Genomic DNA, 16,312 nt, shown 5'->3' on the forward strand with positions numbered 1-16,312 from the left:
ATATTTATGAGAAATTTTAAAAAGAACAGGTACACAAGATATCTCAATTAATACCTACCCACTGCAACCAATGACTTTATTATACAGATAAGATGGAAGGCCTTTCAGATGAATATTGTTATCCACATAAACATATTGTAGCTCCCGAGAACGACCTAAATCTGGGTTTAAAAAAACAAGAAAAGTCAAAGGGAGAAGGTATGACAGTGACAATTATCAGCAAAGCAATTCTCTGTAATTATAAATAAGCTAATCAGACTCAATGTAAGCAAACATAAATTAGTACTTCTCACTTGTCAAATTTCAGCCAATGGTTTTATTATGGATGAGCTGAAAAGCTGTTTAGAAAATAGCATTTAAAATTACTAAAACAAAACAAACCCCCTTTTTTAGTAGCCCTGAAGATCCTATTATAAATAATTAAATTTTAACACTGACAAACCCTGAAGTCAGTCTGAAGAAAAGGGACAATCGATTTCAACTCTGCAGAGCATACTTCAAGTTCATAAGGTCAAACCTGCTTTCATTAACTGGCCTCATGTCACTGAAATCACAGCTTCACTATCTCTGGTAAAGACAAACAAGAATGTGATCTGTCCCACTCTTTCTTTTCTCCAAGAAAAGATACTGGTTTGATTACATTAGCCATAAGTCATCATTCAGAAACAAGCCTGTGTGATGCAGGAAATTACAGAACACAAGAAAATACACATGTATTAAACTGCAGAATATTATACAACAAAAGTTGTGGCTACAAGTAAGCAATCAATACATCTGAAGATGTGCTTCTTACATTATTTCTGTTAAAATATTCATGGCTGGCAGTCAAAAGAATTAAGTACAGCATGTTTAAGAAATACCTTCACAGACTAGAAATTTATTAACATGTCTCCAGAAAAGAGCATATAGGTATGGAATAATTTTATTTTATTTAGAAAATTAAAGTGGGAAAATGGAGCAAAATTAAAACAAAATTTAGGCTTCCAGAAGGAATTGGAAACAAGAATTTTCCATATCAGCAAGATTTAGTCAGTGGTAAAACTGTCTGCTATCAAAAGAAACGGAAAACGTGCTATTATGAGATGTTTAAAAAGACAAAACCAAACAGTGAACTAAAAAGAACAGTCTAAAAGAGTTTTGAACTGGCAAGAAAGCTGACACATAGGATCATCTGGGCAGCCCATTTCATCTGTAGCTCCTAGAGATGGTGGGTTAGCAAAAGACATATGCATTTAATACAAAGCACAAACCAAGTGAGCAATGTTTGAAAGCTTCTCTGCCTGGGAGGGGATAAAACCAGGGGAGAGCTGCAACCCAGACAAACTGCATTATGAAAAGAAAAATAAAAATACCAGTATGTGTCTCAACTTCTTAAACTTTTATGAGTTGTTATAGAAACTAAACAAGATAAACAAGCATTTGGCTGAATCAGCAAGATGATACTAATATCGACTAATTCTGACTTCCCATCTTTATCAACTGTCAATTACCTTGGTTGGCATAAGGATAATGAGAAAAATTAGCATAGCTTCTGTCCCTGTTGTCATCATGGCCAAGAACAGAAGAAAAATGAAAACCATTTCCATGATATTTCTATTCAGAAATTCTATTTGGAATAATGATCTCTTATCACTCCCTACTATGACAATAGGTCATACAATCCCTTCTTTATCTAATTAAATAGTTTTATTGTACACAAGTACTCTGGACACCACTTAGTGCAGATAAAGCAAACAGTATTTTTGAATGATCCCCCTCAAAACATTTGGTCATCTTAAAATATACTGAATGTCTTCAGCTGTTACCCACTTGAATGGCAGCTGTAAGCACCAGAAACCTTAAAAGCTCACTCTGAGGAGGAGCTTCAGAGGGTGTCACATTATCAAACCTTTTATATAAAGAACAAGTGATGCTACCAAAAAACTAAGAGAAAATTGCTATCAGAAAACTAATAGCTTCCTTTTCTGAAATAAAAAGTTAACACAGAAAAACTGAGGTTTGGGGGGTTTTTGTTGTTGTTGGGTTGTTTTGTTTTGTTTTTTAATACAGGCCCTTGGTCTGCAACAGTATATGGAGGTTTCAGGGACTGTAATCTGTTCAAACCAGCATCACTAGATATCAGGGGACACGTTCAACCATCACATGCTTCTTTGACTCGACTGTCCCAAAAACATTCTAGTTCGCAGAGCTATCTGCTGCATCCATCAACTGTCCTGCCCCAAGAAGCAAGTACAAATATCTCTGCTGACTGATGGACATGGCTGGGAGATGCTGCTGTGCATTGTTATGAGCTAACACCTCAAAAAGATGATTTATTTTGGCTCAGTATTGCAGGGCTTAAAATAGTTTAGTAAAGATCTGGGACATTTTTAGATGAAACAAAAACATTGTTATCCTACAATGAATAAAAATATTGCAATACTGAGGCACTATAACACCATATAATATTCTAAGGCTGGAAAAGAATCAGCCAATAAAATGTGAAGCAGAGAGCATGTGCGTGGCACACCTACTGCTTAGAGAATGTCACCTCATGTTGCAGAAGGCAATTATATATACTAAGAGCAGAAAACTATGGGGTACTGGGGTAGCTTGAATGTGCGACTGTTTAACTTATTAATGCAAAGAATGGATGAAAATTGTTAAGAAAGGCTCATCTTGCTCATTTCTACACAGATGTATGCAAATGGCCTGAAAATCAAGCAAGTCAAAAAAAGCCCTAAAGCTGTTCTTTTCATATGCATTGAGGGGGGAGTTAAGCTGCATCTCATCTCTTCCCTCTGTCTTTATCTTATGCTATGTTTAGATTCTAAGTTCTGAGTTGACTGCATTTCCTAGGTAATTAAAGCAAATTTTTGGATGTTAGACAAAATATCTCAGTAGGAAAAATTCAATTCCCAAAGCCAAATAGCCTGTAACTATAAATGCTCCTTTGATATCATTTCTTTGCATTAAATAACCAAGCATCTTCTAGTCCCCAATAGATTTTTTTTTTCCAATTTCAAATGCTATCCATAAAGTTTAAATTTAAATAAATCATCACTTTAAAAAGCTCTTTGTATCCCATCCACATGAATTTTTATGTCTTATATCAGTCAACAAATATTGTTAAAAGTTCTCTAAAAAACATGCTTCTGAAGAACTTTGTAAAATAAGGAAGCTGTCCATCTATGAAAAGGCTAAAGCTACAAAGAAGGTTTTTCATGTGGCTTTTGCAAGCACTGTACTGTGTCTAAAACATTTCCACTTTCCTCCTTCCAGGCTCCCAGATCAAAGACCTTTCTCCCAGAAATGACCAAATGCCATGAGTCCTGAACAAACCCCAATTCTATTTTTTTTTAATTTTTCTCTCTTTTTCTTTTTTTCTCTTTTCTTTTTTTTTTTTTTAACCTCAGGGCCCTGGCATATGCATTCCACATGGCTGAAGATGGAACAAAAGCTCTTGTGTGTCTGCCCTGATGCTCTTTTAGCCATACTGTGAGGGCAAGGACACAAAAGCAGTATATACTGAGGTAGAATAAGACCTTTGTTTACTGTGCACTGATAATTACTAGACCCATTTTCTAAATAAAAAGTGCACATAAACCCTCAATAAAGTGATATAACACTGAATATTTGCTGTCATAACATCTCCTGTACTGCCAGTACACTTGAGAATTTATGGCCTATTTTAATTATATTTGTACTTTATTACACAAATCTATTTTATTTTTGCAATGTCATCAGATTAAAATTTCTGCAGTGGAATTTGATTTCAGGCATTGGAGCATTTGCTAACAGTAAATTTTGAAGTGAAATTCCTGTCTATTTATATTGCAAGTAGATTGATATAAAATGATCAGTAGTTCCATCTGTCATTCAAGAACAGAATTCCCAAGACCATTTATTGGGGCAGCATGAAAGTTACCCTGACAATAACAGGACTTGCCATGATGCAATTTCCAGTTCAACTTACACATACATTTTTTTTTTTTTTAAACAAATTTATTAGGAAGGCCCAAAGGCTCAGATCCATTCAGTTTTGTTTCTTTGAATATAAAGCAGAATATTCTACAGTGGCAAAATAATACTTTTTCAAAAATATGGGCATATCCAAGAATTAAGTGTATACTGCAGAACAAATGACTAATTCATTGTTGTTTACCCATATGCTTGTTTATGTACCAATTCTGAAAGTCAGAGAGTGAGATCAGGTATTTTTATTGTATTTTGCAAAATTCATTAAGAATATTACACCTTTTTCTTAAAATGCTGTGCCTACAAACTTCCAAGAATGTACATGACCAAAAAACCAGATAGTAGCTATCCAGCAGTGCTGTCAAAGTACTGTGCTACTGCTGGAATAAATCCTACACCTATCAATTTAGGAACAGGAAAATGCAGATTTCCATTACACTTAACAAGAGACTCTACTGGCTGCTACAAGGGACATAGTTAAATGAGGAAGAATGGATTCCTTGGCACAGTAGATGTCAACCACCATATGAAATAAAGTAAATCACACTTTGAAAAGCATTAAGCAACGTGCTCCAAATGTATTTCTTTTAACACAGACATGTCTAATAAAAAGTAGGGAAAAAAACCCCCAAACCAACCTTTTTGTCAGGAGGTGAATACATTCTCTGCTTTTCAACTCAACTCCCTAACTGAAAAAAACTGTCTGACAATTCTTGCTTGAATATCACTTGTAGCTATTTCTACAGCATCCTTCACTGTTATTTAACATCCCTACTTAGTCATTAACTAGTAAAGTGAAGTTGCATGTAAGAATACACACAAAAAAAACCTATTAGCCAACACGTGCAGGTAGCAGAAATAATGCTACAATTATGCCTTAAAGTCAGTAATACTCCAAGAAAAATATTTTTCCATACCACAGAAGATTAAATCTATCTTTTTGCTTTTCAATGCACTAACTCTCTCTTCTACTTTATTTCATCACATCTTGACCACTCTGAAGCTTTCTGATTCTTCAGAGGAAGGATTAAACATTTACATTTATACTGTGCTGCTTTTCCTCTGAACTCTAGGATTTATGATTCAGTTTCATATCCACAGATAGCAAATTATCTCCAAATGTTCACCAGTGAGTCACTATTAAGAACTACTGAACAAGGTCAATTGACAGTCTTTGATGTTTCCCGTTATTTTAAAAGTTCCTTTTGAATGTTTTGAATTTGAGTCTAAAAATAAAGAAAAAAGAAGGTGTGTCATTATATTAGAGATTTATTTCCTCCTTTTGAACTTAAAACACTTCAGCAGATCTATGGCTCATCCAGGTCATAGCTCACTGACAGATAAGCTACTAGTGCAAAAGTAGCCAAAACTTTTACCCTTCACATCTCATCTTACTCAACAGCCTCTTATTTTTGTAGAATTAAAAGATGCAACTTCCTGTCTCATGAAACGAAGTCAGAAATATTTGCCAAAATAGGGGATGTCACTTTGCTTGTTTTAGTTAGCACTGTGAAATCTGCATGATGCATCCTGGAACTCGTTTTCTCATTTATATAATGACATATGTTGGGACATAACTAAAACGCTGTCTGGAGACATTATTTGCACTTATTTTCCAGTAATAGAAATTAAGGTGCTAAGAAAATCAGAAAGATCATAAACTTATTTCAAGACTAAATTGCTATTAGTGAAAAAATTAAGTTAAAACTATACAGTGTAATTAATTTAGAAATTATCTCATTTTTAGTCACCTCAATTTTCAGCTGCTTTTCAATGTGATTATCATAACTTCATCTGCACCTAATTAACACCAAACTCTGACTGCATTCTAGAAAAACTATTCATGCCTATTCAAATGACACAGCAGATCTGCATATGTGTCTGTATTTCAGCAGAGACTACCCCATGGCAGGGCTAAAAAGTAACAAACAGGGGGAAGAGGACTTGTGTTTCACAAACAGAACGTACAGTCCACACTTACTGACAACACAACTCCTTCCCGTAACAAACCACCACACGCTGACTGCACCTCCTACTCTCGAGCACCTGCTTTAACACTTCCAAACTTTGCAAGAGTTGAGCAAAAAGGCACATAAATTACTTCCTGGGCTACTACTGTGGAAGTTCTGATGGATGCCTATACACAGCACAAATTAAACCTTTGCTAGATTATGCAGTACTGACATTCCTAATGATGAAAAATAATTTCTGTGGAGTTAATGGTATTCCACAGTAAGTTTTAAACCCTCTCTGAAGAATCTTTGTTAAAACATCAGATCCAGCAAACAGAAACACATCATTACCCAAAGTGGTAGAACTCAGATTACATAGTACTATATTTAAACACAACATCATTTAAACTTTTTTTTTCCCCCTCAGTTAGCTAAAAATAAAGCAAATTTGATAGCTGACCTATTGCTTTAAAACAGACATGAAACCTTAACCTTTTTGTTTGTTTGTTTATTAACGTATCTTCCAACAATATGATCACCATGACAACTCCACAAACAGAGTCTGTAGGGACCACCAAAGACAATCACTTGTTGCCTTTTTTTTTTTCTTTTTTGGGATGGAAAGTTGGTTTTCCTGTCTCTTCTCTAACCCACCCCTCAGCCCAGTGACAGTGGTGACTCACCAAGTGGCAAAAATGCGAGGCGGTTTCCAGCCATGGAGAGCTCGTTGAGGCTTGGTAGTTGGCACAGGTGGCGGGGAACATACCACAGGTGGTTTCGGTCTGCAGTCAAGTACTGCAGGGACAGGCACATGTGCAGCCTTTCGGGTAACGTTATCAAACGATTGGTTGAGATGTCCAGCGTTTGCAGCTCCCTCAGGTCTCCAACCTCTGCAATCCAAACGGGAGGCACTGAGGATTGTTAATGTCATCATTTTCACAAACAAGACCACAGAAATGTATCTCACATGAATTCAAAACCAAAGGTTATCAGTTAGCTGTGCTGGTTTTCTCTTAAGATTCTGTTCTATCAATTTGTGTTCAGAACTGATACTAGTAATCTCCGTCTTCTTCATATTTCAAATCTTTTTGATGAGGAACAGTTATCAGTGAGGCAGTATGTTTAAATATGAGATGTCTCAAGATAGAGCATTACTGAATTGTGACAATTACTACTGTCAAAAATATCAAGCAGTTTCCTGGTCCTAAATCAGAACCAGGAAAAAAAAATGAAACCCAAACCAAAACATATTACACAGCTTGCTGTTATTGAAGGTGTTTTGCATGATCCCAAACTCATGCAAATTCTTTTTTTTTCCTTTTTTTTTTTTTTTTAAACATTTGAGGATGCAATGCTTATATCCACCTTACTTAAGATTCTCTTGCAATGAGACTTACAAATACATGCATAGCACTTCTGGCTTAATGACAGTCTTTCACCAAGCATGCTTAGGAACAACCGCTCTGTCTTCATAATACAATTGAAAAGACCTAGTTTAAATTAGAAAAGAAATTTCTTAATAACCTTTAAGTTATATTGTTATGTTACATTGCAGGAAGATATTACAGTAAGCTCTAACCTATACTTGCAATAATTACAGCTTCTAGAGATTTTCTTTTTTCAACATTTAAAGAATTTTAAAAGTCCATTTTGTGTTTTAAATAGTATTGTATAATTTTTTTTTTAATGTAGGTAACAAATGAAGTTATTAAAAGTCTGCCAGACATGATCAAAAAAGTAGCCTCATTGTGCAACAGATTGTTTTACCTCGTGTCTGGCCAGCAGGTCCAGGAAGCACTTCTCCAAGGACTGACTAACAAATACATACAGGAGCTCTACAGGTTCTCTCATTGTTTATTTAGTTATTCCTTCACAGTTAATGTAAAAATTGAATAATTCTATAAATAATTTTCCCCAAACATGGGGAAGCTGTAAACAGTTTTGCTTTGTTTTTAAATATTTTTACAGCAATGGAACCAACTCATGAAGTGCTTGCGCCCTTAATTCCTACTGCAGTTCTCAGCATCTTGCAGAACCAAATGTACTTTGCTCTCGGCTAAATGAAACCAGCTCTTGCATCTGATAGCTGCTAAACCAAAATTCACTAGAATTTTCTGCACTGAAAACACCAGACAATCCGCCCAATCTGTACAATTTACAGCTCTATCACCCAGATTTTTTTTAAGAAGATATAAATAGGGTAACAGTGCCTAAGTTAAAGCGAAACAGAACCGGTTGTGCCCGTAAGCTCTCTCTGCAGCAGGAGCTAGAAAATTCGCTATTCCCTGAGCTCTGAGGTTGCACCTTCTATACTAGAGACAAAGGAGAAAACAAAACACTGGGGTAATTTCATGCCATCTTCTACACAATGGCAAATCTGAAGGTGACCTTGGGAAAAACTGCTATAAATGTTATTTTCAAGACTGAAAACATGAAAAGTTTAAAAAGAGGCAAATTATAATTCAGTATTAGAAATTTTCACAGAAGTACTAATTAAACAAAATGTGTGTGCATGTTTAAAAGGAGTTTGTGCCCACTGCAAACAATTCCAGCATTAAATACAATAATCAACAACATAGTATATGCATCCTTTTATAAAATATTACTGACAGAAGCAGCTGCTATACACAGATGACCACATTCTTCAAACCTCTTAGTTTTGATGTCAACAGGAATCATAAGCTTTATTCTAAAAGTTGTTTTTTTTTTTTAACTACAAGATTGAAAATGAATGGCAAAAGCAAAATAATCACTACTAAATAGCAGAAAACTACTGTGCAAAAGAACTGCAACAGAACTCATTTTTAAAGAGTTTTATATTCATCACAAACAAAGCCATATGCTTGAAAACAGTGACAGGAAAAGAGCCACCTACATTCAGCCAAACCACTGACCACATGCAGTCAATAATAGGCCTAGCTATTTTCATGCACTAACCTTTTTCTCTGCCACTAAAAACAGTTTTCTAATTCAGTTTAGGTCCAAAATCCCATAAATGTTACGGTTGGCAAAGCTGGCAGAGTTTCAAAGGCATTGCTAGAATGATATGTTTCAAATCTAAGAGGAAATAAAAGTATTCGCACTTTATCCTTCATCCAAAAAAACATATACTTGCCCAAAACTTCATCCTCTCTACCTTAATCTTCCAATGCATACCAGATGTAAACATCCACTTTCAACACACAGGGCCATATGTTACAGAAACACCCACTGACCCATGATGAAGTTGAAAAGTAAACCAAACAACTTGAAGTGCATGAGACTAGAGGTATAACTCCAGACTCCCCACCACAGTGTTGAAAGCTCATTTTGAAGAACATGCTCAGACGTTTACTAATGACACTAAATTGGTTTCAATTTCGTTAAAGCAAAGGGAAACAATAAAGAGGAATAACACAAAATATAAACAGTCCATTAATAAGTTTTTCAAGCTCTTAGTTACTTAATGATATTATCCATGCTTTAAAAATCTTGCAACCTAAATACTGAAGGATGCCTTGGCTAACAAAGACAGTGAAAGACTAACAAATCTCTCTCTTGCTATCACCTCATCAAGCACGCAGACATGTAAGAGAGGTGGACTTCGGAAATTTCAGGCAGATCCAGAAAAGAAAATACCTATTCCCAAATAAAAAGAACTGACAAAGAAGGGACTTTTACTCAGAGATTCCTCCCTCACTCCCAAGGATAAGAGACAAGGATTGTACATCAGCATTAAACTACACTGAGGAGTTCCAATTATATTTAAATGAAATTCAGAAATGTATCATTTAAAATTTATATTAGCTCTAGGATTAACACTATCAAAATCAACATGGCAGAGCACTGAGCCCCATTTTGATGTTAGAAGCAAGAAAAAAAATCCTCAGCAGCTTCGCTAAACCTCTAACTCAGAAAGACCCAAATCCAAACAAGAAGTTCCTGTGCTGGTTCTTGGACCCAAGTGTTTCACCATGTCCATCTGCAGAGAGTTCTGCCTTCACACATAGCTCGGCAATTCTGTGGCTTGGCCATATGGTACCAATGTGTTCACAGCGTAGTACGTGCAAAGTGGCTGACAGACTGTAAATCCACACACTACCTTACTTCACAGAAACTTAAATACCCAGAGTCCTGCCTACAGCCTTCTGAAGGTACTTTCAGTGACACAGACATATTCACAAACACTTCAGACTGTACTCTAAAACTGACAGTGATTGAGTAACTAATTCCTCTTTTATCCATCCTTGATAATATGAAGATTCAGAAGTGATCATTGTAATTCCAAAAAGCAGCCTTTGCATTCATGGTAGTAGCTTTCCCAACCACTTGGAGAAAGGGACAGGAGAACTGTCATCATATGCATTTGGGTTTTCAAAAGAAAAACTGACAAACAGGTTTGTTTCTCAACACAAAGAGAAAAGAAACATCAGCACACCTTTATTAAAAAAAAAAAAAAAAAAAAAAGCCACAAAATGAAACCTTGAAAGAATTCCAGGAAATTTCCAAAATTATTTACCTTCTAACAAAACAGGTTGTATTTTTATAAACACACCTATCATCAGGAAGAAAAAAAAATACTTCTGATTTAGGTGGTTTAAATGCCAGTTTTTAAAACTTAATTCCCATGGTTTTACATGAAGGAAAAAAAAAAAAAAACCAACCATCTGGAAGTAAGCAGCAGCCTATACAACATATAAAAATTGCCAAAGGCAATTCAAACTTCCTTAACCTTCTGGGGGTACAGGCCTCACCAGCTGCATAACTCAAAAATAACAGTTTTCTTTACATTTCAGGAGCAATCCCACCTTTCCCTGTTGGGCCATAACCCAAAATTTCATCCAGGGATATATGAAACACATACATATGAGTGTATGGAAAGCATGGATTTACTTTAAATCAAATGTTATCTGAATCTTTCCATCCAAATAAAGGAAAAAAAAAAAAAAGGGGACAGGAAAGGGCTACAGACCTACCTGCATGAGAATTCACCTCAAAGCAGGATATTAAGAGAAAGCAGAGAACCTACAAGGAATGGAAAAAGCGACTGATCAGCAAAGAGAGCTGGCACTTAAGAGGTCAGGCCGCAGAAGTTAAATGAAAACTGCCAGGAGGCCAGGAAAATAGGAACACACAGACAAACAAAAGATTTCTCAACAAGAAATAAAGAGCAAGAAATGAAGAACTGGTGTCAACAAGGGGTAGAAATTAGGAGGACACACCAAATATTAAATTAGCTTTTTGCATCATTTTTTCCTGTAAAAATAATACTGTGTATGAGGACAGAGACAGAATACCTCATGGGAACAAGGACAAAGTACTGAAAATTACCACATCCATTACTAAAATGAAATGAGGCTGCTTAAAAAATTTCCATCCCAGAATACTGAAAAAAATGGGTTATATATCAAAATTGCAAGCTCAGGCATGAGGATTCTCAATGAATAAGATATTTTTTGGGATAGCAGCCTGGGGTTGGAGAAGAAATATAGAACCTATGTTCAAAAAAGCCCTGTTAACGTGAAATCAGCACTCTTCAGCATCGTAAGTTCGAAGGGGAAGGAGCAACCAAGAGTAATCAATGACTGGAACATAAATAGAAAGCAGAATGAAAATGCAACCTGGATCTTTCCAGATGTAAATCATGGTATACTGGCTTCTGTTTCTTTGATGAAATTTTTTGGTTAATGGTAACCCATGAGTAACGCATCTCATGGCAAATCATTGGGATGGAGAAAACATTTCTAGTGATGATGTTCCTCAAGTGTCTACTTTGTTTAGAATTTCCATCTTCTACCTTGGTAAAAAAAAACCCAAAAAACTATGTTTTGGTTTACTGTCAACACAAGCATTTGAAGTACTGCTAATATGACAAAGAACCAAATTATCATACAGGAAGAAAAGCAAGAACTGTTAGTATTTAGTGACTGAAACGGAATGAAAAATAACAGAAAAGCATGAGAAGAAGGTGCTACAAGTCAAGCCTCTGCTTGAAACAGTAAGAGAAGGACTGGCTATACTGGTTCACCACCTAAGGATATATGAGCCACCAGTGAAAATAACTAATGCAACTTCTATATATAGCCAGCACTTTATTAGGAGGAAGAAAGTATGTTAATAGGTCTTTGTATTGTAGGCAATGATGATGATTGTGCTGTTATCATACATTTACATCTAGCACCCTGCTACCGAAGGCTTCTAACACAGAGCTGATCTCTCGTGCCTGTCATCCACTCTGCAATGCCAGCAGCATGTCACAGTCCCAAGGCTGCACTCTGTACTAAAAATCCTTGCTATATATCACGGGGTAAAGTTTTCCAGCTTGTGGTACCCATCGGTACATATTCTTGCAAATCCTTACAGAATCAAGCGTTGTGGTGACGGGCTGCAATTCTGAAACACTGGACTTCACGTACCCAGCAATCCCTCCCTGTCCTGGGGTCTAAAAAGAAAGTTGGTTGCTTCAGAAAAGGAATAGAAGGTGGTAAATTTAAGTTTAAATCACTAAGAGCTTGATGGAAAAGATCTCCTTTAGATCTGCTCTGGGATGTCTCAGGAGGACTTAAATACATTTTAAGATGGTTAAAACAAATTAAATAGCCTATTATATATTACATTACATTTACTGTCCTACCACACAGCTCACATTTCATAGCCTATAAAAATTAAATTTCCTAGAACAAATTGACACTTATGATAGACCTGTGCCATCTTCAAACAAGGAAGCTTGACCATAACTGAAAATTGGCATCATTAGATTTAAGGATAAAGGTGGAGGCAAAGTGAATCACATTTACATTTTGACACTGCTGTATACAGATCTCTTACTGTATTGTTACTGAGAGAGCTTGAAAAATGTTCTGTTTCTCAAGCCTAACACACCTGAAGATGATTCTTCCCTTGTATTTTTCCCCATTTAGGCTAATACTTGCTCAATATTTTAAGAAAAACAAACAAACAAACAAAAGAAGAGGGACTGGAAGAGACATGGTGATACTGCAGCAACTATTTTATGAATAACCTGCGGTTTTTTTAATAAGGTGTTGAATATGAGTTCAAACCCATAAAAATTCTAGGAAAAAAATCCTCTATCTCAACTGATCAAACTTGAATCTATTACTTTTAAAGCAATATTTATGGTTGCATTTCACACACATATCCTGGCTGGAAGGAAAAGGGAAAAAGATTTTCTGGGGCAGGTTTGTCTTTGTGAATGAACACAGTCATGTAAGAAACACCTCAAAGATGTTCCTAATTCTCAGTTTCACCTACTTCAGCCATAAACTATATTGACTCTTCTCAAAAACATTTAAACAGCAGACAAAACCCCAAATCAAGTGAAAAATACATAATTCTATTAAACATACCCAAATAGATTTTTTTTTCCTCAACCTTGCTAAATGTCACACAGAAATTTAGTACCAAACCTTATTTATTTTGTACCATCATTCACAAGCAAAGGTGAGAAAAGTGTCTTTTTAAAGTCCAATCTTGCCAAACAGTAATTTTAGTTCAGCTAAAAGTGTCTGAAAACAGGTATCAGGTATGAAGGTCTCATTAAGTCAAACTCTTCTAAAGGTCAGTGGTTTCCCATCTTTTACCATAATTAAACTTCAATTAACAAAACTGGCAGCCTTCTGTATTACATGGGTCCAGCATTGTGCCTTTCTCAGCATCAGCATTGAAGCACCAGACAGAGAGCACAGAGACAGAGTGGGCAGGAGGTTGTGCTCCCTATTTCCCCTCAATGCATGTTTGGAATTCCATTTTCTTCCATAATTTGATGGTCTTAATGAGACCAGTTAGAACAAATCAAATGATAAAAATAACATAAATTAACACGTGAGAAAAGTGGAAAATGTGGGTGAAAGGGCAAGAGGGAGAGGGAGGGAAAAAATTGTTTATGCACAAAGGTAACTCAAGGCCATGAAACGATCAGGTTCTTAGTTTGGGTTTTTTTTTTGTTTGGGTTTTTTTTTGTGGGTTTTGGTTTGGTTTTTTTTTTTAGAAGACAACCTACCCTTTCACTTTGTTCTAGTGCACTCTGCCTAGTACAATACTGCCCCACAGCAAGGTATTATTGCTACACAAATAAGTAATAAATGTGAAATTAATATATTAATATTATTCTACTGTTTTATTAAATTATATCCCAAATTTTGGATAGAAGAGCCAAAATGAAGTGTGAAGAGACAGAACAGTCCTTTGTCAAGTATACTGCATGAAAAATTCTGCTAGCACCTTACAGAAAAGTGTCTTATTTAGGAAGTGCTGCATTTTTGCCGTTGTCTTTCCTTTGAGGAGCAGCTGTTTTCCTTTTTCTGGGTGTTCCTGGGTGGTATCAACATAAACAAATGTGACATGAATAAAGCATGAGACCTGTTATGTTTCCCTTGTTTTGTTTATGTCTTATCTTTACTGTTACCCATCATCTACAATTCACTGTGCACTAATATCACTACATGGAAATGGATGGGGGAAGCCTTCCAGAAAACCTTAGTGCATCAAATAAAGAGCTAATAATTGGAACTCAAGAGGCCAGTCAGCTAGAGATGGCTGCTTAAGTACCCTGCTTTGATTAAGTACAACAAACCAGTAATCACCTAAAATTAAGGCAAACAAAATCAGCATCCTAAGAAGAGATTAAGGATAGCTCAGGAAGCCACAGAGACAGGGCAGACCTGGCTATAAATTCTACTTCTTCTTCAGAGGAAAAGCTTCAGGTCAACACAACAGACTGGTCTCTCTGACAAACACAGATCAGTAGCTTCTAAACTGTTACCACGCTAGTGTCTAAATAATCCAAGCAAAGACCTATCTGTTGTGACTGTTGCTATCAACTGTTTCCAGCCAACTGGAAACAGACACATCTTTCTTCCTTTTCTTGAGGTTAGTGGGTTTTTTTGTTTTGTTTTGTTTTTCCTTTCCTCTCCCAAGAAGTAACTAAATGCACAACAAAAGAAATGGGTCCAGGTTAGATTTTCATCTTTCACTGGAAAAGTATTACACTAGAGCAAGCCAAGTTACACTCACTTAACTTACTATTGGGAGATAGCAAAGAACCCCCTTCCCTGAAGGTAGTAAACTCTGTCTCCATAACAAAAAAAAAAAGCAACAACTACAAATTTGAATGAGATGAGGTAAAGGAAAAGAATCAAAGTAAGATCTTGAGTTTGGCGCCACGCTTATGGCAGCAAGCCTTTGTTTTTCAAAGGAATGCTAATGGATGAGATTGCCTGAACTGAAGTCCTATGAAAATGAGAGTTCTTCCAGGCCACTGGAAGTTACTACAAATTGCAACACTAATTACAGGGGAGGGACTGGCTAACCATTCACAGGAGATACTCCCACTGTAATAGAAGTGCATCTTTCTCAGATGTAAACTATGGATTCAGATGCCCTTTTCTAAAAACAGTAACAGGAGCTTCTCTTGCTCCTCCTCACTTGCCCAGCCAATGTCTGTGTGGCCACCCAGCAGAATGGCTAATTCACCAGCTGAGAAGGGTAGGCAGGAGCTACTATAATGTGGCTACTACCAAGAAAATGGTATGGACTAACTATTAATGGTTTCTAACTGACATTTTCACCAAAAAAGTAGATGGCTGACTTCAAACAACACTAGCAATGTCCTCATTTTCAAAACACTGACGGCAACTGCAAGCCTTACCTTAATCAGTGGAAGATTCTGCTGTTTAGCGTTTCAAATCAGCACAAAGTAGACAAGTAAGGCTTCCAATTATACTCCAAATCCCCTACTCAGTCATTCCGAATTGCATTCCTTTAGCTACACAAATAAGTAGTCTTAGTCCATAAAGCTCTCAAACATTAAATAATTACCAACTGGAGTATACTTGCAGTTGCTTGGTATCAAAGCTTTCCCTAAAGAATGACAGTTTAATGTAGATTTGGACAATGCTAAGTTAAACACGGGTCTTTATTTTAAATACCACTGCAATAAAATTAAGATAACTGCAATACAGGTATCAAACTCTGCATGTGTGACATGAACCACAGGAAAGTTAATCTCACATAATACCGCCAGTTCTACACATTCTCTTTAAAGGCTTTTTCCATTTAGATTCAGTGTCAGTAAATGATGCATTTTATTTTGCCTCAATTTATTTAATAGACTAGCTGTGTAAAAACAAGGATGTCGATAACAAGTCATATTTTAACTCTCTCACAGTGGTATGTATAAAAGAAAATTGTATTTGGCCAGCAAGGTCAAAATGGAAATCAATACATTCTAAAATTCTTCTATTGCACAGCACTAACAACTTGTGTTTGTTCACTTTCAAAGACTGAATGACTTTGTTCTCCAAGCTTCCCTGAGCTCTCGGGTCCTACTAGTAAATTGCATTTGCTTAATGCACAAGTAAAATCAACTACCCGTTAATATAGCTAATCACTGTACATAAGTTACG

At 36.1% G+C, this 16,312-nt stretch overlaps 1 protein-coding gene across 2 annotated transcripts in view; it reads right to left on the reverse strand.

Moving 5' to 3' along the window:
* The window catches only part of LRRC28 (leucine rich repeat containing 28), a 47,482-nt gene that overhangs the window by 9,811 nt on the left and 21,359 nt on the right, over positions 1-16,312 (reverse strand). The window contains exons 5-6 of one of the 2 annotated variants that reach the window (XM_010168171.2): positions 6,593-6,799; positions 59-161 (exon numbers count right to left, since the gene is read on the reverse strand). In XM_010168171.2, the coding sequence (XP_010166473.2) occupies positions 59-161; positions 6,593-6,799 (310 nt within the window). The remainder of the gene's footprint in view (positions 1-58; positions 162-6,592; positions 6,800-16,312) is intronic. The other variant, XM_029085001.1, reaches the window with a different exon arrangement.

This window comes from Antrostomus carolinensis, unplaced genomic scaffold (assembly GCF_000700745.2).
Source record: "Antrostomus carolinensis isolate BGI_N321 unplaced genomic scaffold, ASM70074v2 scaffold23215, whole genome shotgun sequence".
Lineage (NCBI taxonomy): Eukaryota > Metazoa > Chordata > Aves > Caprimulgiformes > Caprimulgidae > Antrostomus > Antrostomus carolinensis.